Source organism: Sebastes umbrosus, chromosome 1 (assembly GCF_015220745.1).
Source record: "Sebastes umbrosus isolate fSebUmb1 chromosome 1, fSebUmb1.pri, whole genome shotgun sequence".
NCBI classification, from domain to species: Eukaryota; Metazoa; Chordata; class Actinopteri; order Perciformes; family Sebastidae; genus Sebastes; species Sebastes umbrosus.
Genome location: NC_051269.1, coordinates 11,483,224 through 11,508,211, shown reverse-complemented (window position 1 = coordinate 11,508,211; position 24,988 = coordinate 11,483,224). Strand labels below are relative to the sequence as shown.

Sequence of the window (24,988 nt, the reverse complement as noted above, 5' to 3'; positions counted from 1 at the left end):
ATCTTTATTTCCAATGTACTCCTTGTATCAAAGAATAGCTGACTAATAAAGGCTTCTCTGTTTCCCGTTTCTCCAGAGTCGACCTACAGAAGACGTCATGCTGATTTCTTGAGCTGAGGGAGACTTCATCCTCAACCTGCCACTCGTCTCCGTTTGTTATTCCACACCTGGTCCGCTCTCCATCAGTCACCGAGCACCAACAGCAACCACCTCCACCACCACCTTTTCCCCACCCCCCCTCCTGCCCAGCCTGCCGTCACCATGACGTCGGAGCTGGAGAGCAGCCTGACCTCCATGGATTGGCTCCCTCAGCTGACCATGCAGGCGGCCATCCGCAAGGCGGACGCCCAGAATGCCCACGGGCCAGGCATGGGCAAGAAGAGTGCCCTACTGGATCCTAACACCACGCTGGACCAGGAGGAGGTGCAGCAGCACAAGGACGGCAAGCCGCCCTACAGCTACGCCAGCCTCATCACGTTTGCCATCAACAGCTCGCCAAAGAAGAAGATGACACTGAGCGAGATCTACCAGTGGATCTGTGATAACTTTCCCTACTACAGGGAAGCGGGCAGCGGCTGGAAGGTGAGAAAAAGAGGCATCTGGCCTTTATTGTAAGCCCATATAGCAGACGTAAAAGTCTATTGCCATCATGATGATGATGATAGAGTTGCATTCTGGTTATAGTGGAGTTTATGTCTAGCCAAATATGACACATTATTTGTGTTTACAGTGGCAGATATACAGTAACACATATCCGTTTATTGACTCATGGAAATGTTTCTTTGACCTTACATTTTGTAGTAAGCTGTGGACAGCCATTGTAGAAGATTTGAGATTGATATTCCTCGACTTAAATCATTGTTTTGTGGTCGCCTGGGCGTCTTAAACAAAGTGAGATGCCATTGGTAATCACCATTGTCACTTCTGAGAAAGCCTAGAGAGAAACTACGAGTGCGCCAAATCACACTAAGTGCCTTACTCTCTCCGAATGAAAAATGGTGCAGCCCTGAGAGAACCGTATGAAGTGTAAAACCCTGGATTAATATTCAGAGAAGTGGCCCCTATCTGTGCGAACACAGACTAAATAGCCCATTCATGGGTGGTATTATTCATTGCAGATGCCTTGATAGGAGAAGGCCATTATGCAGAAGAGAGAGCCAGTGCTGTGTCATCATCTCAAGGAGCCCATGATATACCGAGATGAAGCTATGCTGATTGCCTTTTAAAGGGCCCAGATGGAAATTGATATTAGAATGAGTTTTCCAATCAGTCGACGTTTATTGGAAATAGAATCTTAGGCACTGCTTTATTGCAGTCAGACAAGATGTATGAAGCCCATTTCCTCGGGCGACAAGATCTGGCATGTGTACAGGCTGCATGGAGGTGTATTATGTGTGTTTGTGTGTGTGTGTGTGTGTGTGTGTGTGTAGGTGAGGGGGAGATGAGAAAGCATGTGTTATTATAAATGGATTGATTTTAGCTTTCGTGGCAAGGCCTTTTTGTAAGGAAATGAATTGTTTCACTTTGCAACCTTTGTTTCCTCTCTTTACCTTCATCATCCCTTATTTAGTTGTCAGTGGCGTAGCAGCGTACGCGGTGCCAGTCTGCATGTATTCCTGCATCGAATGAGTTACAGGCATTTTTACTCAACACTGACGGAGGTCAGCTCTGTATTTTGTAATACCGCCCACCTTCTTTAGCTTCAAATTTAACCATTCACTGCACACTAACAATTCTCTCTAGACATTGTACACAAGGTTGCAGCAGTATTTTTGTTGCTGCGTTAAGGTCGGTTGCTCAGTCTGCATCTATTAAGATACTTTACACTGTTAATATTTCTTCTATCCAGCAAGCAGCGATGAGTTAATCATCATTTACGTGGGTTGAAGTGGACTTGGTGAAGTCCTACGTACATCCACGGGTATTATAGCTCGGAAATATGAGGGTGTGACTGACTAGCCCAACTAAAATAGCTGTAGAAAAGAAGACGCAACATTTATTTGACACCCAAATGCATACACTTTTTATACATTTCAGAGTGGGTGTCCTCAGTGGGAATCAAACTGGTGCTGCTGGCAGGGCTAAAGATTTGCTCTACCTACCGAGTTACAGTCCCACTGTAGATGCAGCAGAAAGGACTACTGTACATGGTGTTAATTCATCAAAGCTTGGCTAATGTGTGCGGCTGTTGATGTGTTTTTTTTGTTGTCAAGTGTGGCTTTATCATGAAATTAGGTGCTGATTTCAGGAAACCCGTGGTCAGGAACACTATATTAAAGATTAAAGGTTAGGTTATTAAAACCTTGTTTTGAATGTCTAAAAATAATAAATAGCACTCAAGATTTGGAAATGTCATGCAATCCTATTTCAAAACAGGTTTTTAGAATATCACAGGAACTGTTTTGACATTTTAGATGTGGCTAAAATGCAGCTGCTCGGCTATACTAGATTTTTTTCTGTGCAAGTGTCTGTCGACAACCTATTTGGTAGCTAACCAGCGAATGGGTTCAATCCTCTTTGGGATTAACTGACCAGGGCAGATTTCCAATACTGGAAGAAAGCATGCAGTTTCAAGCAGTGTTAGTTCATGGAAGATGTTTGCTTTAAATTCACAACATTACTCCAAAGAGCAAAAGAGATTTTTATGCAGGGTTGTAAGTTTTAGTTTGCAGCATTTGTAACGGTTGCATCATATGTAATATTACAGTAGTACAGTTGTGAATATGAATTGGTTGCAGAATGGTTTGAGTGTGATGATTCAGAGTTACTGTTAAGTATTACTTGCATTAAATTCATTGCACTTTATTTCACTAGGAAAATCCACTCTGAATCAATATTGCTTTCCAGTGAGTCCTGAGTACATAATGCATAGTATTTATTAATAAGTTTAACCATTAATACTTCTGCCAAGGCTTTTATGTTTTTTTGGGGGGGGATTACATGAAAGTTAGTGGACCGACCGGCCACGAATCAAGCAATAATTGATTTTGATTTTAAGGGATTTCTACCTTGCATTGTTGTCTTTTTGTATCCATGGAGATGAAACTAACAGAAATATATGATGTAGAAATGGAAAGCGTTTCTTTTCAGTGTAGGGTGTAATGTAGATTTGACGTAACTGGAATAATACCTTGGGTATAAAGAGCAAGTTCTAGAATTAGTCAGCGTTGGTTGAGATTGACGCTGTGTGCTTTCTAGTTTAGTAAGGACTTGCATAGATCAACAGATTCTGGTTTTAATGTGGGCTGCAACTTTAGAAATACCTCTCATTTAAAAGTGTGAAAAACCACATCACTCTAACCAGGATGCTGTACAACACAGGAAACACTGAAAAAGCGGTTTGAAGATGTGCTCATACGCTAGAGCCTGCGTCACTATTTTCTCTCGATTCTTGTTAAGGGGGTGTTTTCCGTGCCGTAGTTTTTTTCTGAGAATCTAAACAACTGAAATAATGTGTATAGAGTAGTTATAAAACCTTTTCATTGCATAAGACGTTTGAATGAAATCCAATATGCTGTTTCCATGCCCGGGGCACTTGAGTGAGCTCCAGTAGCCTTAGGTTTGTTCCTAATGTTTTTTGTGCTTGGAGAATTTTCACAACCCATCACACAAATTATATTTTCATCTAAGCCTGCATGCGCAAAAGCCAAAGAAAAGTTTCTCTCCCGATCATCCGGAGGTCACTAGGAGCTTGTACAGTCATGAGTTGTTTTTGGCTTTAAAACCCTCAGAGATGCGTCTTTGGAAAAGCAGCACGTACGCCTGATTGAAATAGTATAATTCTGTAATATGCATACACGGTAGTAACATTTCCCTGCACTGTAACATTACTATGGTATGAATACGCCTATAGTGTGACTGAGTATGCATGTTTCTGTGTGTAAGTAGTTGGAAGCCAGCATGCCTGGGTGGGGTGAATGTAGGTCGGATGTAGTCATCGCTCCTCTGTTCCCCTGGAGATGTCATTCGCAGGAATTTGGGACTCGACGCACGCATGCGTCTGTTCTGTATGATAATGCAAGCTGTGCCGGCGAGATGAGACCGGGCTAATCCGGGCACCAGCAACTCATTTAATAATCTCAATAGAACTCCATTAGCCCGCGCTTTTAAGAAATATCAATAAGTGCTGTCAATAAAAACAGATAATTCATCAAGGTCAAAAAAAATGTGAACGCCGCCTTCGAGAGTGCCGAATATGTGCTCGGCATCTATGAGCAAGCAATTAGATGGTGCTTTTCTTAACACCCTCTCTCCAGCTCTCTGAGGTGCTTTTGATTCATATTTTGCAGGTCAGTCTAAGCAGTCTTTTGTGTGATTCAGCTTGTATACTGTAGCTTCCTCGTCCTTCTGTTCCTTGTATCGTCTAGTATGGCAAGCATGGTTTATTGAACGTCTGCCTTAAGGATTCTTCATATACTAAGATTCCTAAATACATTACCAGTAGAGTATAGGGTTTGGTTTCTATGTGTTCCTGATTATAATTTATATCTGTTGCTCAGTCCCTCCCTTCCATTACGGACGATGTAAGCTGGCCCAGATGACTCCTCTGAGATTAAAGGGTAAATGGGAACAGTCCTCTCCCACTTCAAGGTCAGAAGAACGTGTCTTTCTTCCCATCACTCACAAAGATGAGACTTTTAATACTTTGAAGACTTTTAACTTTGGCTCAGCTTCAGTATTTAAGAGTCCATTAGAGCATACATGCTTGAATTTGGTATTGAACATTTTTTTTAATATATATATTCAAAGAAAAGATTAAAAAATGTGGATTCTTTGTATGATTAGTAATTGAATGAATGGAATAAGTTACAGAATTTCTGTCGTCATAACTACCTCAAATCTGCTCGCTCTCCTCACGGATGCTTGCGTGTCATGAATGGCGAATCAGCGTTCTCTCACTTTCGCTACAACTGTTTGTGGGGCTTTTGTTGCATAAATGATTTGCAAACGTGTGGCTTCAAGACGCTTCAAGAAGAAGGCTGTAGGGGAGGGGGTATTCCCCTAGTTAACCTTTTAAGTGCTGCATCAGGATGGATAAACCATAGAGGTTAAGAGTGTATTGGAAGTTGCAAATGTTGCTTTATTAGTAATTAGTATCGACCATTTTTTTTAGATGCCTAAGTCTCTGGTGGATCCAAAAGTGAACCAGTATCAAGTAATGACCTGTGTCTGTATTAGGACCGGAGAAAAAAATTATATTATATCGATTTTGTGATATGAGACTAGATATTGTCTTAGATTTTGGATATTTAAAATATGGCACAAGTGTTGTCTTTTCCTGGTTTCACAGTAAAGTGATGTGATTTCTGAACTTACCAGACTGTTCCAGCTCTATTATTTGCCTTTACCGTCAGTCATTACATCCACATTACTGAATAGTATTTATCAAAAATACCATTATGACATTTTTTTGTAGAAGCACCAAAGGGCAGTCCTACAATATTGTTCCAATATCGATATCAAGGTATTTGGTCAAAAATATTGTGATATTTGATTTGCTCCATATTGCCTAGCCCTAGTCTGTATTATTTGTTGAAAAAACATTAAATTACATGATGTTTTTGCCAACCTTTAACTGACCAAATCAATAATGGCATCTTAAGATAACCGCTTAAAGATTAAAGTACTTCTTCTCATGAGAAGGTGGCATTTTTCACTTTTTACATAATGATTATGTGATTTAAACTCAAATTGTAAATTGCCAGAAAATGTGTGAAACCTGTGTGTGATATATTAAATAACTCTGAAGATAGAGCATGCAGTCACTGTTAACAGAGTATTTGTTGCCAAACCGTATATACTACAAGGAAAACACGTGAGCAAATATTTAATGACAAGTTGAACTTCTCTTTCATACATTTAATTATTGACTTTATTGGTATCTGCAGATTCACTGTATTCAAATTTACAACATTTAAGCTGTCAGGTGTTGCGACAATAATACCTTCATACTGGATGGGCTAATTTAAGCAAACAGACCCCCCTAATAGATCTGCATCAGTGTGTGCAGTCCTTCTCCCAGCTCCACCTCTGATCAGGCCGTCAGAAAATATGAGACTCTGCTCACCTCAGCCAGTGAAGGAGTGACAGTGTGTGCGGTTTCTTTTCTGGTATATTTTCTTTTAAAAAACTGGTCAGGAACAGTATTGAGTAGAGACTCCACATATACTCTCAAATGTTGACCTCCATGCTCATCTCAAACCTTCTCCCCGGCTCCTCGCAGGCTCACTTCAGGCAACGTGTGTAAATTCCCCTCTGCATTTCTTCCAGGTGAACAATGCCAAAGAAAATCTGGAGCAATTCTCAACCAGTTTAAAAATGCTTGAAATGTTTGCTCTTGAACTTTAACTGTTGAGGAGATTGTTGCTACTGGCATGATTTTATTTACTTTTTCTCTTCCACACCTGTGTACAGGAACGGAAATTAGCTGGAAGAGAATGTAGCTAAGGCTACTGTTGATTGCCTAACAAACATTGAGTCTCCCACTGCATTTTCACTGAGGCCCATAGCTCTTACATGATCTTGTTAACAGGGAAATATAGCTTTGGTCTGTAAATCGTCCAGTGTGCAGAGATGGGGCGCAGAGCTGCCTTCTGCAGGGGCCCTGGACCTTGCTTTGATCTCATTATAAAATGCAAATACACAGTACCCTAAACAGATCAAAGGTTCAACTTCCCATTGGATCTGAGGCTTAATAATAGCAGCCTGGAGCAGTTTTCTGTTTTTTAAGAAGCGATTTGGGTAGCTACTGGTCCTCCAGGACATTATTTACTCTGGAGATAATGTTCCTGCTTCTGACTAGTGACTAGCCACAGCTCAGAAAATCCCTGCTCCTGTTGCTTATTTAAATAAGATTGGTCAGGTAGGAGAATTTGTGCTCCCTGCCCCTATCTCCCACCTCAAGCTTAGGTTTTCAGGGCCTGAAATCTGAAAGTGTAAAATTGCTTCGGTGCTACACTCTCCGATACCTTCATCTACTTTCTTAGCCTGTATCATCATTACACCGTAAAGCAAGCATTTAAATTTTAAGCACTCTGTTGATACTGAATTTTTCAGCAGCGCTGATGCATATTTAAAGCCACTCTGTTCCTTTTGTAACACACACACCAACGCCAAGTCCAAAATGATCCTTTTCATGAAGTTCAGAAATTTCTATTTTTCAGTCCAGTGTCATATGAACCTTGGCTGAGTGAGATGCAGTCTGGTGAGGTGATACAGCAGTATTTTTTGTCTCAACCTGGATTCCTTGTTAATTGTAGAGACAGTAGAAGTGGCTGCGTATTGGCCCGGCGCTGACTTTGTCAGGTGGTGGGAGGGGTAGTGATTCACTCGGCAGCCAGTTTGATCCTGCTGTGAGGCGGGTTCCCGTGTCAGGAAGCTCCAGCCTGGCCACCCGCCCACCAGCCTCACCTTGCACCCGCCTACCGGCGCCCCACCGCTCACGCTCTGGCCCTTAGAGTGGGCGGGGAGAGCAGGCTGGCAGGCCTTGGCACGGATACATTTTGGCAGGAGCTGCTGTCCCCACACTCCGCTGAGTGAAGTGCTGACTGCAGTGCAGAACATAAAAGGCCTGAGGCTTCTATCGCTTCCTCTTGTGGCCTGCAGGCCTGCGTAAAGAAGTTGGCTTCAATTTTACTTGAAATTCTAGCTGTCTTTTTGACAGTCGTGAGTATGGCCTCTCAGTTCATCCCCCTATATATATGGCTTCTGTTATCATTTTAAATAACCATTAACCCATAACAGCTCCCTCCCATCTGCTCTTTCTGCTCAGTGAGATGAGATGCAGCAGCGGGTTGTAAACGCTGTTGACCATGGTCATCAATTGATTCAGTGAACTTCCTCCTCTGTGATAATGAGATCCGTTGAAGTCGATACCTGACTCACAGGCTGGGACACACCACACACAAGAATCAAGAATCATTTATAATGCAGATAATGCTGGACAATGATCGGCTGTTGATCCCTGCACACATTCTTAGCCACAGCGTCAGGCCTTTGAAAAATCACTTAAAGGTGCTAAATGTGAGATTAGGAGCATTTCTATTGCCTCCGAACGGCTCTCAACATGGCTACAGCTGAGCTGGCGGCTCCAAGCCATCAGGAAGTGTGCCGGGCTTTGATGCAAATTTTCGTAGTGGACAAACGGTGATACTACAACTTTCGTATCAGTTACGTGATGCCATTGGGCCCAAAAATACTTTTTCCCATAGATTTACATTGGAAAAACAGACGTCTGTAACTCTTAGTAGCCCGTATTTAAATCATTAGATCTTAAAAGTCGTAAAATGCACTAATAGCCAAATCCAGAGTTATTTTCCTTCCTCCGTTCATGTGAATGAGACCCAGACTGAGGCTGGACCGAGGGCTGGGAGGCGGAGTTAAAGGGAACGCTACTGCGCCTGCTCTATTGGCCCAATGCGGAAGACCGCCGGATGATCCGGGTAGTTTATCACTCGGCAGTCAAGCCATTTTGGCTTCATGCGCCACTGGGCAACTCTCATAGGAATGAACGGGACCCCGCCTCCAACACTGTATCCAGTTCTTTTTATACATCCATGGGCGGCTCACAACTAACAGTGCTAACAGCGGAAACAACGGCAAAACTGCTAACAGAGCTAACAGACTTAACCTGAGGGTGGGTGCTACACTTCCGTGACGACGCAGTCGTCGAGATGTCGTTATCAGCTGTAACCGACATATGAGAGCAGTGAAGTGAAGCGGCCGTGAGCTAGCCAGTGGGGCACGCTCACATGCACAAACATGCGCTAAACGGCATGCACGGCCGGCCCGGCTACAGTATGTCAACAAAGCACAGAGAAGCTCAGATTACAACACACACACACACACACACACACACACACACACACACAGAGGGAGAGCGACTTCATTCTCTGCTCAGGTAGACATTACTCCTCCATATCTTTACATAGACAATAGTTGTTTGCTGCTATATTAATGCTCTGGATATCGTATAGAGCACCAGTCAGTTTGTATTGTTGACAGTGGTGGAAGTACGGAGACTTTTTACGTAAGTAAAAGTACAAATACCACAGTCTAAAAATACTCCATTGCAAGTAAAAGTCATGAATTCAGGATGCTTCTTAAGTAAAAGGATGCAGTATTATCAGCAAAATGTACTGGAAGTATCAAAAGTAAAAGTATTCATTATGCAGAACGGCTCTTTTCAAAGTGTTATTATGTTAGAATATTATATTATTCTGTTTTTATTTCTAACATAAACATTTTAGTGTTGCAGTTCTTCATCAATTTAGATACTTTATATACTAGATTAGTAGTACAATACTGCGTCATATCATAAAAGCATATCATATGGTTTTTATGTAAAATGTACTCGTAGCTAAAGTCATTAAATAAATGTAGTGCAGTAAAATGTACAGTATTTCCCTCTGAGATTTAGTGGAGTAGAAATATTCAGTACAGTACTGGAGTAAATGTACTTCCACCACTGGTTGTTGAGGAATGCTCTTCAGTTGTTACTTATGGAGAAATACGAGAGTTCAAGGCAGTGTAGTCATATCTAGTTTTGCTCTTGTCCCCTAGTTAGTTCAGGCTTGGCATTTGTCTCAGTTGGAGAGGAGTTTGGATATCAGAACTATAGACTGAAGTATTTAGCTGACTGGCATTCAGGAGACCCATAAGACTCTTTAATAACTGGAGAAGGGGTCAGGATCTGTGTTTCTATGTCTTTTCCAGAGCTGTCCATTTATGTGGTGACTGAGATCATCACCTCCAGTAGGCCGTGCCCTTTCTTTGTCACAGATATGTAGCCTGAAGCAGCAGTTGGGCAAGAAAATCAACCCCGGTGTCACCGTTAAAGTTATGAACTGCAAGGAATTTGAAGCACATTTCAAAACAACTCCTAACTGGAAAAATCATTAGCTAGTTTTTCAGAGGGGAAGATGAAGGGCCATGGGGAGCAGCTCAGAAACTCTTTAGTCATCGTTCCGTGGCTAGAAAGATTTAGACAAAAATAGCTCTTTGCTTTCCCTGTATTTTAACTTAGTTTTCCCAGCGAGTGGCCTTTTACCCTCTTTCATTTTTCTACTTGGTTTGCTGTCGCCTTTGCGTAATGTACAGTTAGAGCTTAATATTGCTGAGACTGTCTGTGAATTCTACCACCCCCTCGAAAGAAATCAGGAAAGTTTTTGCCCCTTACAAAAAAAAAATTCTTTCCGTTTTACAATATGAGTTTGTCTGGATGGAGATTAAAAGACCAAACAGTATTTTTAACCAAATGACCACCTAAATCACAGCTACATTCACATGTAGAAATGAAGTTTGATTTTTAGATGGCATTTCTGTTTTTTTTGCATTTTTCTTCCTCAACTTATTTATAATTGTAAAGTAAAATCTGTCTTACTCATGTTCTTACATAGTTTAATATTAAAGTGCAAGTAACCACACAGTGGATACAAATGTTCCTAATCACAAGTTGGCTGACTTAGCTAACTAGTTTGCATCCTCAGGCTACTAAAAAGGTGCAGTACACACAAGCTAGGTTGAGCAGACACAGTCTTCAATAAATCTTAAGTTAATTGCCTCCACTATTTGACTTAAGATAATGAACACTTTGTTTATTTGATACAGGGGTGGAAAATAACTACATCTACAGTACATTTACTCAAGTACTGTGCTTATTACCTCTAACTTATCTGATTTTGGGTACTTGTACTTTAGTTGAGTATTTCCATTTTCTGCTACTTTATACATTACATGTTGTACTTTTTACTCCACTATATTTATGTGATACCTTTAGTTACTAGTTACATTGCAGATTTAGATTAATAATACTAAATATAATCAACAAATAAATGATGATATATTATTGGGGATAAAGATAGCCTATTTATTTATCCATCGGTGAAATTCACAAGCTACCCAGCAGTATATAGACTAAAAAATAACACCCTCCTTTACCAGCTGGAACACTAAAATGATGATTCTGTAAACAAAGTACTTTTACTTTTTGTACTTTAAGTATATTTTGATGCTAATTCTTTTTATACCTTATTTACTAGAGTAACATTTTGAATGAGGTCTTTTACTTGTAACAGAGTATTCATAAAATGTGGTATTGCTACTTTTACTTCAGTAAAATATCCGTGTACCTCTTTCACCACTGCTTTGATATCTGTCCATGTTATATCAGCAACAATAGCCCTTTGTTGTGCTAAAAGAAGAGAACGTTGGCAGTCAGTGAACTCTTATCTTGTGGAAATATTAAACTCTGTCTTGTCTGTAATTTTCCTGTACCTGGAAACATCACCATGTGTGATATTTTAGAAGAAAATTATCTTGTATCTCAATATCATCTGCTGTTCTCTGTAAATATAGATATTAAGTTGCACTAATCGTACACAGCCTAACGCAGTCAGAGCCTCCGGATGTATTAGTTCAGTGATTGGTTAGGGGTAAAATCAAATCCTCCCCTCCAGGAAACTGCTAATAAGAAGACTGAATAATGGAGTTGTACCATAATGACCATTCAGTCTGAATATCAGGCTACCTTTGTTGACATTGGGATCACAGATGGTGCCTTTTAACATAGCCTCTTGTGTGTGTGCACTGATTTTTTGCCCTGACAAGGAGGCAGAGAAAGGAGACGCTGATGAATTCTGCATGCTATAAATAGATCTCAGTCCTTGGAATCTGCCTTTAACACTGAATCTGCCCCGTTAGATTAATCTAAGCTGGGTTAGACTGGCTACCGCTGCCAGCTCCGTCTGTATATAAAATGTAATTTTAGAAGAGTAAACAAGGTGTGATTTAATTTTAACAAATATATTTTAGTCTGAGTCTGGCTGATTGATTTTTTTTTTTTTATTATTATTTCTCCTGGTCTTTTTAAAATGTAATTAATAATATTCATAATTAAGGTAGCCTGCTCTCCCTGAAGAACGGTTGCCTCCTGTGAAGCATGCAGCTAATTTATCTGCCAGCACTGTAGCGTGCACGCAGTGTTTCCTTTTTGGAAATGAAAGGAAAAGAGGCTGCAGGACTAATTAGCAGGAGGCTGGAGGAGGATCTTTTAAAAAGTATACAGCAACCTGAGGCTGCTGATGGGGTCAAAGGTCTGTGGCTTCACTGAGGTTAGCCCTCCACTGAATATCCACTTAAAGCGACTGGGAGCTCAGCCATGCTGCCGTACATCCACACTGTAGGTCACTCACATCTGATAGGAATTTTAAAAGGAGCACACTGGCCCTGACGGCTGCCATGTTGATCAAAATCTGCATGGCAAGTAATTATCTTGGAAATACGTCTGGCTGATGTTGTTCCATTTCATCTTTGTTTTAATCCACCTTCTCTCTTCTCTGGCAATTATTTAACCCGCGTCACCTCCTGTGTCAGCCTCCCGCAGCTAATGGCTTCACTCTGCTCTTCACAATCCCTGCTTTTTCTTTTTTTTTTTTTGGAGTGAAAGGCGAGCAGCCATGTGTCTACACGACTCTGCTGCTGCCTGCCATTAAATGCTGCTTATTGATAAAGATGTCACCATGGCAGAGGATATGTAGGGAAGGGTTTTTTTTGTCCTCTGCCTTGTCAGTGAAGCGGGATGGCTGTCTCTTATCCCAGCGAGATATTTGATCATCGTGCTGCTGCGTCCTCAGTGGGGTCAGCGGTCTGTGAGAGAGGGGGACAGTGACACAGCTGTGGCAGCCGAGTGGAACCAGTGATGGATGACATGCCAGAATGGGCCGCGCTGCCTTCCCAGGCGCCTGTGTTGACAGGCACAACTCTCGCATCTCACATTCAGCATCAGTAGGGCTAATCGCGGGTCATGCCGGCCACAGATGTGACGCGTGAATATCACTCCTGTAATTGCTCATTTGTCAACGTCACATTCTCAAAGAGCAGATTTCTGCAGCCACATTATTGGATAAAACTTGCTGTAATGGACAAACATCAAAAAAAAAGGAACTGATGAAATTAAATCGCAATGCAGGGCAGCGTAAGCATTTCACACTTTGTCGTCTCGTGCAGATTTGTCACAAGGAAGGTCCTTAAGGAGGATAAAGGAATTGCTGTTGTTTAAGGTGGCTATAATCAATATTTTTATATTAGCAATTGATCACATGACTACTTGTATGTGAAAGGGGTTTATCAGAAATGTAAAATTATTATTTTCATCTCATTGAATTGGTTTCATCTCGCAACTTTACTTCTTTGGTTCACTCTCACCACTCTCATTACGCCGTTTTCGGCCGCAGCAGGCAGCCGTTGTCAGCAAAAAAGCTCTAAAAACAGACTGTATATTACCTGCCCAGCACCAAGCGGCTGACAGACGCAGTTAGCAACCAGCTGGTGAACATAGCATTTAGCATTTAGCTGCTAAGGAGACTAAAGACACTTAAGGAGTTATTTTTCTCAGGAGTTGGTGGAAACCAAAATGGAGCTAAAAGAAGAGTGGATGTTGGACTTGCATTCATCGGATGGACACAAACACAACTCTACATGAATACTAATAGAGTGGTGCAGGAATGAGCCGGAGCCCAGCCAATAAGAAAGTTCTCTCTCTGAAATGACCTGTGATTGGCCAAAGTCTCCCGTCACGAGCTAGGTTTTTTAAAGCCTGAAAACAGAGCCATGATGAGGTGCAGAAGTCTAGTTTTCTCTCAGAACTCTTGAATTACAATATGCTGAAAGGTTATTTTGTAATTTTTGCCCAATGACGGCAAAAACATACTGCCTACTGAAGCTTTAAGGTTAGCTTTTTATTTCTGGCGATTGCATTCACACTTCAAAAATCATAATAGTGGTGTTCAGTTGTGAAGATTATCTTGCTGAACAAAACGTGTTAGTATCATAATCGTGTGATTGTCACAGAGTTTATTTTCTGCAATAATCCAATGGAAAAATCCCATTGGCTTTTTGTCGAGGGAACCAGTTCGTTGCTAACTTCCTGTTTGGCCTACAAAAATACGTCATCCCTGCAGCAGTCTTTGTTGTCAATGTGTTAACCGGTAACTGTTTGCCAACATGTTTGGCATATCAACTTCAAAGATAATGATACGTCTTGTTTGCAGCTTGTTTCCACTGCCTCCAAGTAGCCACAAAAAATCAGTTAATGCAGGTTTATTATGGTGGACAGTATTTTAGCAAAACATTGGCTGAAACAGATTATGTAGCCAAGGACCACTTATAAACAGTGTTTCTACAGATAAATATGATGATTTAGTGTAAATGCCATTCATTAATTTCCTTTTGCTTCTGGTATCCGATAGTTTTGTATTGGCTCCTTTCTTGTAGTATGTAAATTGTTTTGTGTGTGTGTTCATGTGTGTGCTCACAGTGATTATAATCCAAGCCCTGGCTGTAAGCCCTTCAGCCTCTGCTCCACCAGCCGCAAGGCCACAGCCTCTCCCCACCAGTTAATTGCATCTGAATTAGTCCATTAATGTGGCCGTGTAGAGGGATGAAGGGGTGCACGGAGGTGTCTGGCCTCTTTTGACCACTGCAATGTATTATTAATGGGTCAGCAAGTCTGGCAGCTCTGCATTAACTTGGCTAATGGACTGTTGGGTGGGTCTGTGATTTCCTTTCAGAAGGAAATCAAATCTAATACATATTACAAAAAAAACAGCTTCTCTTAGGCTTTTTTGTTGTGAGTTTGTTAGTGAGAGCAGAGCCGTGATTTTAAAATGAGACATTGCTTTTTGCCGTTTCCTTTGTGGATTTGCTCCCTGCTGACAGGTTACTGTGGAGAGTCCAAGGTTGCACTGAGTCATCTCCCTGTGTCTGTTATGGACATGTACCGTAATGTACTTGGCTAATGAAAAGCTAAGTATCAGATCAGATTAATACGGATGAAGGATGATGGTAAATGGCTTACTTTTCTGTCTGCCTGTGTCGTAGCCGAGTGAATTCAAGAGCCCGGGGATGACTGTAGTAAAAGTAAGAGTTGAATGACAAGAACACAACTGAATAAGAAAATAAAGCCCTTCCTCTAGCTGATTTTGCTTCTGACAGCCCAGACTTTTTGAGGGGCACATACCCTAATTTTTTTGGACACTACGGGTGGGGGGAAAAATCGATACAGCATAGTATTGCGATATTTTGCGTGTCAATATTGTATCGATACACGCATTATATAAACTATTAATCTCTTAACAATCCGCTGGCGGGCCTGGCTGCTATTCTGTGTTTCAGTTGTTGTTTCAGGTTGTAGCAGGCTCAATCTTAGAGCTATATATAAGCTGTATCTTATTAGATAAAACAGATGTTGACAAACTGCATAATTTGCAGTTGAAAAAAGGTAATAAATCTCAAAATATCTTATCGCAATGCTCCGCATATTGCAAAATGTTTAAAATTGCTAATGGATTTTTGGACGGGTCTGTGATTTCCTTTCAGAAGGAAATCAAATCTAATACATATTACAAAAAAATAATTTGTAGTTGAAAAAAGGTAATAAATCTCAAAATATCTTATCCTAATACTCAGCATATTGCAAAATGTTTAAAATTGCAATAAGATTGTATCGTGACTTAAGCATCGTGATAATATCGTATTAGATCCTGATGGACCAAACCCAATCAACAAGGTTGTTGTATGTGTAAGTCTATGGATGTGTGTGTTTGAGTGGTCGAAAGTGCTCATGCTGAACATTTCCCTCCGTATGATATTCAACTGTTATATTTGATTCTGATGCTAGAGTTTCTTTAACTATATCAACATTAATAGATTTTTTTTTTATCCATCTGCTCAGAAATAATAGTGGTATGTAGCTATGGTCACTATTTGCTTCTCAACAGTCAGCAGTCACAAGAATATGATTATTTAAAGATAGAAGGTTAAGGAATGCATGCGACTGTTTTATTTATTTGCAGTCTGTCGCTAACGTGCATATTGAGCAGCAGCGTAAGCTCTATAATGTTTGTGTAGACATGCAGGAAAAATAAAAGGTCAAAACGTCTCAGTTTCTCCTCCGCTTGATGTAATATGTTTTCAGTAGGACTTGTTCTGCTTTGCATTTTGTCTTCCAAACATCCCATTTTTACATTCTTGGTATAAAGATGTAAAATTTGCCTCCTTAAAGCCTACGGAGAAAAAGAATATACGTTGAAGAAGTGGCACACAAAAGGCTTTCTGTGCCGTTACTTAATTTGTCTAACTCTTAAGTGGACAGTTGGCACTACCCCGTCACCATTAGTAGCTGCAGTCAGTTCTTCATTGTTAGTGGGCACTGTAGTCAGCAGGCTGCTGTGAGCCATTGTCAGAGGATAGCATCAGAGGCTCTTCTTCTGGCTGATAATTAAGTGGCGTACTGACAAACGGCTTTCATCAGATCCCTCATGTGGAACTGAGAGCATGCGAAGGCTTTCAGGGAGGATAAACCGGAGGACGTCACTTTGCCTCCAATCTTTCATGGCCTTGTGCTGCCTCTGCAGTGGAGGAGGAAGGGAGAGAAAAAGCGCCCTGTGTACTGTAGCACAGGAGGAAAGTGTGAGCCTGCGTCGCTCAGAGAACCAGACTCAATTTGCAGCACTGTGTGCAAGCCGGCTCTCTGTGCTGATATTGTCAGTCTGTACTGTACCAGCTTCCCAGTTTGTCTCGAGTGACCAAGCACACAGTGTGTGCTACGTCTTTTTTCCCATTCGAGTATCTGTCAATTGCTTTTGTTTCCTCAAGGCTGATGTTACTTGTGATGACCTTAGGTGCTGAGTGCATGAGAATAGATAGACTGAGTTTGAACCAGAGTGCGTTATTGTGACTATAACCCCCTAAAATGTCCCATCACTACAACCCCCCTGTTCCCACTCGTCCCCATAAAATCAAGGGCAGGATCGGTGTGGAAGTTGTTTGTAGGCTCCTCGTTTTTAGATTTTTATAAGCTGTATCAACATCTATTGTGTGCGTTCGCCAAACTCTAACACAAAAATGCTGCCTGTTACCTAGAAATGTGCATTGCAAACTGCTGTCTGTCTGTATTGTCGGCCAGAGATGGTTTGTTCGTTACCGTTAGCTCATCAGCAGCTAAAGGGGAGGCTGAGGAGCTGTTAACTGGATCATTGAGATGATATCCGATGTCGTGACTTACCAGCAATTACCAGAAGTAGAGAACTACAAAGCAGTTACCATTAAATATAATTTCACATTTGAATGTATTTTATGATTAGAGTTGTGAAAAGGTCATTTTAAGATCTGCAGTAATGTAGCTGTTATCTCTAAGTGTGAGCTACAGTAAGTAGATACAGTTAATACCAAGCAAAATACTGATAAAATATTTGTTATTGGCAGAGTTAAAATTGGTGAAACAAAATTTGTGTTCTTCCTTGATCGGCCTATTTTTCATCCATAGATGAAATAAAAAAATTGCATTTGTTTAATTGAAAACAAAACAAATTTATCCGTCTAATATAATGTATCTATCAATTGTCATGTAATTTTCCAATCCAAATTAATTTGTAAAGCACATTTGAAAAATAACAACAGTTGACCAAAGTGCTGTATAATCATAATATAACAAAAACCATAAAATCAACACAGTGAAAACACAAAAAACATGTTTAAAGACAGAGGCTAATGATAAAGAAAGGCAACTCTCACAGTGAGTTAAAAGCCAGAGAATAAAATGTGTTGTTAAGAAGGGATTTTTGAAGGATTTTTAATATTAATTACCATCAGTGACCCCCTAGAAAGGTATTAATGGGCCCAATTAATCCCCTCCCAGACAATCCTGGCTCAAACTCTGTTGCACACTTTTATTTTGATCTCCCGACTTGATTTTAATCCTGCCGTGCCTCAACCTTTTTATCCCAGCCTAATCTACTGTGTGTTGTATTGACTGCTTTACTGTTATCTATCACTCAATCCTGCCAACCTCCATAGAGGTTTGTGCCCATCATCATTTCTCCTCAATTCTTCTCGGTTCATCACCAATGACAACCCTGTCGAAGGTCAGAGATGTTCTGAAATAATCCACTTAATGAAATAATGCTGCACTTCTGCACGCTGCGCCGTGCAATAGCGTAGCAACAAGCAGTTTGACTGTGCGGTTTGTCTCTGAGCGAGGGGAGTGAGACGGAGCGGGGAGAGGCACAAATATCAGCAAAAGAGAGCGAGAGACAAAGACGGATGGCTCTCTGAAGGACTGTGATCAAATAGGCCTCATGTGAGTGACTCAGGGCTTTTGTTGCAGTGTGACCTGCCATTCAGCGTTGCATTAAGTGAATTTTTCCCCCACAGCTTTTCAAATCTGCAGTGACCACCTCCCAATTTATGAGGGGAATGCTCGAATTTTCAACGTACCATTCAAGCCAGGGCTGTAACCTCAAGTGCACCTAGAAAATAATGCAGAAGTTGTTTTTTTCCTTGAATTTCTGCAGGTCCCTTCCAAGGTTGGCCTTACAGCAACAAAGCAGGTAGGGAGGGAAATGTGGGTGCATGTGCCTGAATGAGATTGAGTTCAGAACATTTATATTGGAGCGTTTGGTCTCTAACCCCCCCACGCTTCCGCTGAAAAGGGAACATCCTTGGTGCAGCACATAGACTTCTTTTATGCCACAGGAGAACGATGGGGTTTTTTGTTTTGGCTCGGTCTATTGTCTGAGTTCTATAGGAGTCAGTATCCCTGGATTACCCTCAGCAAAATTACTTGGCAGGTACAGTTGGATTGCTTTGCTTTCTTGGTATCAGAATTGGCAGGTAAGCTCTACTTTGACTTTATGTTTGCAGATTTCTTTGGTTAATGTGTATCTGACAGTGGTTAATGTGTAGACAGCTTGGTCTGCTACGACTGCTGTAGTTATCAGAGATAGTCTAGTGTTGCTGTAGACGTCTGTTAGCTTGTATTTATCTAGAATAAATATCTGAGGCGGCTTTTCTTTTTTTTCTCCACTTTTTGTACCTGCGGCCTCTCTGTCTATCCTCTTTGCCTTTCCTGCAGTTTGAATGTATGGAGCTGGTCTCTGGAAAACAATACACCTGTGGAGGCTGATGCAAACCAGTGACCTCAGCTGTCATCTCAATTGGCTCCCCTGCAGTGGCAGGCAAACCTTGGCAGCTTTTATTATTTTTTTGTCTTTGTTCCTGGTATTTATTTTCATTAATTACAGCTCTTTATAATAAAGTTCAAGCATTTCACTATTGTAAATGTTCTGAAAGGTCGGGGTTTTTTTGCTGCCGTCACTGTTCTCACTTCTCCTGATAACACGTTCTTTTTGAGTCCACACAACATGTAATCGCTTATCAAGCTAATTTCTTTGTATCGCCTTCATTATATGAGCCCGCCAGTGAAAAATGGGTTTAATTTAGCCAAATGCTCACTGTTGGGGTGGTGGGGTGGGGGGGAGAAAAATACAATTTCCCCATAGTGTCGTCTCCTTCTGCACAAGTGGCTGTTGAGTTCTAATTACTATAATACCTCAATGTGCTACACCAGATGACCTGGGTCTACATAGCAAAAGTTAGCGATCATTTAGATTCTTCTTGATTGCTCATTTTCTTTTGTCTTTGCGTTATGGACATAGACATAGAGCTCTCCTAGCGCGGGGTAGCAGGTTATTATATTGATGACAGATTTCACCTTGGCATGTATTTTTCTGCAGCAGGCAAGCAAAGTGTTTATGTTTTATTAAAACTACATACAAGTCAGTAAAGATCAGAGACTACGGGGTTTAAAACCTAGCATGCCAACACATAACTACCAGATGCCAAGGGAGGCAGATCAAATGCCTTTGAAGATGGTTGAAAAAAATCAAGTTGAAAATCGTTATAGTTGACTTCATTTGTATTTGAGTGTGGGCTCTGCGTCTCTCGGTAGCTCCGCTAGATGCGAGCGAGCTTGGCGGTGTGTGTTGGCAGACTTCTTGAGTCTGACAGTATGGTGTCGGTGGGGGAGGGGGTCACTGTAGTCAATAAGGCGTTAGTAGTGTTATAATATAATTATAAATGTCTTTAATAGATGCTTCATGTCATTATTGAAGCCCAAGAAAACCCACTTTACCTACTACTATCATGATTTTCATGCAGTAAAGCAGAAAGTGACAGTGGTTATAAGTGTTCATAAAGTGAAGCAAGCAGCATCCCGGCGCTCCTTTGTCATCACACAGCAGGTTTTCATCCAGTCAGTCAGAAGAGCCTCGTTCTAACGGCCTCAGGGTCGCAGCTCTTCTCACAGCTAACAGGATTAAATCATCTGGTGATTGCACCTGGACCAACTTACCTTTCTCTACCTGTGTGTATGTGTGTCCAATAAATCATTTTTTTTTTTCTTAAAGCGGTACCTTGCTGAGCGAATGCTGTGGCATCCCACATGTCTTCCCACACCCACTACAAATAGACAGCGAAGGTGCTACATTCCTTGGCCTCGGTGCAGATCCCCAAGGCTGAGAGGATGTTCTGTGTTGGTGGGCATGTCACAGGGGTCACATAAAATAACAAAGGCCTAAAAATACAGTAATCTACCTGTGAGTGTGTGTGAGAGAGAGAGAGAGAGAGAGAGAGAGAGAGAGAGTGTGGTACTGTATCTCTACTGATTCACTTCTTTAATGTGGGCTTGCTTGCTGCACTCACTTCTTACCGCTCCTCATTGTCACCCCTTTTTGATTTTCAGGTTTGACTTTTCATTGGGCTTGGCAGAAATGTAACTGTCAATGAAATTGTTAAGTGGAGAGATACGGAGATATTGTTGTTCTCAGTACTGAAATAAATGATAAACTTACTATTCTCAAAATCTGTTGCTGCAGATTAAATACTTGAGAATATTCTGTATTTGCTATTTTTTTTAAATCATACAATTTTGTCAAGGTTAAACACTAAAAGACCATTTGATTTGTTATTTTCAATGCTGAATGTGAAAATAGTGAAAAATGGCACTTATAGTTTCCTCCAACCTAATGTGACGTATTCAACTCGTTTTTCAGTCTTAATTAGGGCTGCACAATTAATGAAAATTCAATCAAAATCGCAATATGGCCTACTCCAATTTTCAAATCGCAGGAGGCGCAATACTTGTTAAAAGCAAAACGTGTGTCAAAATACCATTTTAAATTAAATATTGTGCTGCAGAGATGTCCTGACATACACATAATATTCTAAAGGCTTAAGAAAACATCTTTGTTTGCTACAGATCACCGCAAAAATCACACCATAATCATTTTAATGGTTTTCAATGAAAATGAGAATAATGATGTAAAGAGTATCATTCCCTCTAATATCGTTAATCATATCGCAATTGCAATATCAGTCAAAGTAATCACAATTAGATATTTTTTCAAAATCGTTCGGCCCTAGTCTGAGACCCAAAGATATACAGAGTACTATCGTACATATATACAAGTCTAGCAACAAATCCTCACATCTGAGAAGCTGAAACCAAAGAATGTTTGGAGTTTTTTGTTTGAAAGATTACTTCAATTATTAATAAAAATTAGCCTATCAGAATAGTTGACAATTTAAAAAAAAAAAAAACTAATTTTATTTAAAAAAAAAAGAAGAAGCAGCATTCTTCTATCATGCAGCAAGAAATGCTTCATCATTTTAGACGAACTTCCTGATGATGAAATTTCATTATTTCAGTACTGTCTACTCGCACCAGCCACTCTTTTCAGCGATACCTACACTCCATGTTCAGTAACTAGGGCTGTCAATATGCTGCTTTATGCAAATGTATGTATATATTTATTATTGGATATCAATTAACAAAACACAATGACAAATATTGTTTTAGCCTAAGTTTGGAATGTTATTCAACCTCCTTTGTGACAACCTATTATTTCTGGTTCCAGTATCTCCACTCTAGCTTTAAAACTGAGCCCGTTACAACCTCCGAAAGAACGATTGCGTTAATGCGTTAAGAAATTAGTGGCGTTAAAACGAATGTGCATTAACGCGTTATTATCGTGTTAACTTTGACAGCCCTATCAGTAACATGTACCCGGCACTCATGTCTTTCTCTTGGTCTGTCTTTCTTTCCATTAGTTTCATTCATTCATTCACTTGCTCAACTCACCCACTCAATGACCAGTTGTTCCTTCTCTCCGTCTCACCATTCATCCATCCAACAGATCTTATTTCTGTATTTTTCAAACCGATCTGAAGCATCTATCTCGGCAGTGGCTCAAGTCTTTTATATCCCTCCATCATTCAGACTTGCTGACAGGTCAATTAGAGGTTGAGGTCCTATCCTCCAAGCGATGGCTCCAGCAAGGTTTGTTTCTTCTGATTTGTCATTGTACAGACGCTCCACACACAATATTAGATGTGGCAACACAGACCTGTATAATATTTTTACATGGCTGTTTTTTCACTCTAAAAGCCCCGTGGTACATGCTGTCTTCTATTTCATTGTGATTGTGAAAAGACTGTTTGGGTACACACACTGTCACCTAAACTAACCTCGCCTCACCCTAAGCTTTGAAACTGTGCATCCTTTTGCTTTTCTCCCCAGACCTGCTCTTTATTGGAAATGTAAATTTAACTCGGGAATCATTTTTAGTTGGAGCATTTGCCTTTATGAGCCGCTCCTGCAGCGGAGGTCATTGTAATGTTTAACCGCTGGTCCCTGACACCGTCCGCCACTGCCTATTTTCCCACACACTGCAATGCTACAGCAGGGAGAACACTTTGATCACGAAGATGGCAAATCCAGCAGCATTTAAGTTCCCCTCCATTTGGAGTTTAATCTTAACACTTTAAGAGCACCTCTAGGTCATTGTACACTCACTCAGGAATGTTTCAAGTAAAACCACAACTGTTTTTTTGCAGTTGTGGGAAATACAAGAGTGGGCCGTGTGTTGGTTGGCTAGAGCCCCCACACACTTTATTTTTTTTAAAGCTTTGTCTAGAGGCATAAAGTTGCAGGAAGATGGTGTGAATGTGGGAAGGCCAGGAACCTACGGGGGCATTGATTTATTCACGTTGGACCACTCTTCCTCTCCCTCGGCTGCTGGTGTTCGTCCCTATGTCATAACCGGTATGTGTGCATACGTGTGTCTGTCCCAGCATGCCGAGTTCGCTCCCTTGGGTCCCTGGCCGTGTGCACAGGGTGCCTTCTCCTCCCCAGCTGTGAGGAGCAGGGCTCTGACACGGCCTGTCCCTTTAGCTCACTCTGAACGTTTGACACGCCGAGCGCAGAGGTCAGCCTGACCTACTTTCCCCTGGCGGCCCTTCTGCTGAGCTGCAGCGCTCCTCAGCAGGGGTGGGGGGCAGCGAGGGCGGAGCTGCTTACGCCTCCACTGCTGTCCTGGTGTGTTAAATCACCGCCATTTGTTAGGAGACACGTACCAGTGTGTGTGTGTGTGATTTTTTAGGTGTGTAGGAGGCATCCCACGTACACACACACACAGGCTTGTGCTGAGGTTGGGTATGAAGTGCTCTGTGGGGGTTGCAGGTAGATGCTGGGCAGCACTTGGGCAGGACCCCTGCAGTGAGCTCTGTCTGACTCACTTTGTGTATCGCTGTTCACACCCTCTGACCTCTTCCACCTACTTCACGTCTCTCTGTACTGTAGATCCACTCGTACCCTAATACACACCTTATAGCCCACTGTCGTAAAGCTTTGTACTCACACAGACTTAGATTGTAAATCTAAGGAGCTGCTGCTCAGATGCTGACATATTGTTTATATGCGCAGCGGTAATTGGCCTTAATTTTTCATCAGCCTATCGTTGTCTTGCTCTCCCCTTTCCTTCCTACTCAGCAAACACACTGCGATCTATCAAATGCAGCGACTGTCGCTGTCATCCTGTTTCTTCCCCCTGCTGCAGTTGTAATATCTTAAAGTCCCCTTTTGTTCTGGTTCATCTCTTCGCCTACAAATGACCCACAACCTGTTAGTTTCACACCACAAGCAGTGGAAAGAGTATGTCTGACACAATATGGGGACGTCGAGGCGGGCGCAGGGCCCTGTCAGGAGGAGAAGAGAGCAGGCAGAGTAAGAGTTCATTAAAAAGTAAACTTCTAATGTAGCGGCAGGCCTTGGCTGCTTGACTGTATCAATGATTTAGGCCCAGCAGAAGGTCCTTAATGGATAGAGCCACCTCGCTGCGCAAGTTCAGCTGCTCCTGTCCGCCTGGCATCAAGTGGCACACACACACACACACACACTCGAAGGCTGTGAGGGGAAAATGTTTTTTAAGTACTTAAGTGTGTATATGTCATTGTACAGCTTGCATCACACCGTCCCGCTCAGACACTCCCCTGTTGGACATGTTTTAAAGTAGCCTACAGTGGCTGGCTAACTTGAGAGCCTCATATCTGTTTGTCACCATCCACTATGCATGATCGCATTCTGCGTTCACTTTGTTTTATTCATCTGAGCTCAAGTCGAACTGTGACAAGGCAAGGGACAGAGCGAGGCTAAAAGGACAAGGCCTGTGTAATGGTGCCGTCACTGCAGTCGGTGTTAAGAAGTCGGGTTGGGACGAGGACGAGCATCTGTGAGCCTCAGAGTCACGTTTATGTGAACTCAACGTTGGGGTCAATCAGTCCCCTTACTCCTACACTAGAACAGCCAGATCACTTTGCCTGTCTTATTGCGTTTGGATTCATGTATCAAGTCTATGTGACTTTTCAGATCTGATTCTACAGATTAGCGTTTCCCTGCGTCAGGGAAGGTGGCTATCTTGTGGCTGGATTACGTTCAGACCACCACTTATCGCAGTGCAAGCTTGAGTGCTTCCGTATCTAGTTTTGAAGATCCGATAGCAGTGTGACCAAAATATATTGCGGTTTGAGACCTCTCCATGAATGTATTCTGGTGTGTAACGGAGGCTGTAATGGACCATAATGTTTGTGTGCTTGTGGTAATGCTTAAAATACGGTAAACTAGAGCCAATGCAATCAGTCAACAGAAAATTAATTCATTGATAGCTGATTAATCATTGCAGTTTCAAACAAATATGAAGATGAATGTGACGGTTTTCTACTTTTCTGTTTTATATTATTTAAAATAAATATGAATATCTTTGGGTTCAGATAACACAAGACATTTGAAGATGTGACTATGGGCTCTCACAACTTG

General features: G+C 41.4%; 1 protein-coding gene across 2 annotated transcripts in view; it reads left to right on the top strand.

Moving 5' to 3' along the window:
* Positions 1-24,988, top strand: part of foxj3 (forkhead box J3) — an 87,044-nt gene that overhangs the window by 35,067 nt on the left and 26,989 nt on the right. For both annotated transcript variants that reach the window (XM_037774732.1, XM_037774724.1), the window contains exon 2: positions 77-582. In XM_037774732.1, coding sequence (XP_037630660.1) covers positions 262-582 — 321 coding nt within the window. In that variant the 5' untranslated portion in view covers positions 77-261. The remainder of the gene's footprint in view (positions 1-76; positions 583-24,988) is intronic.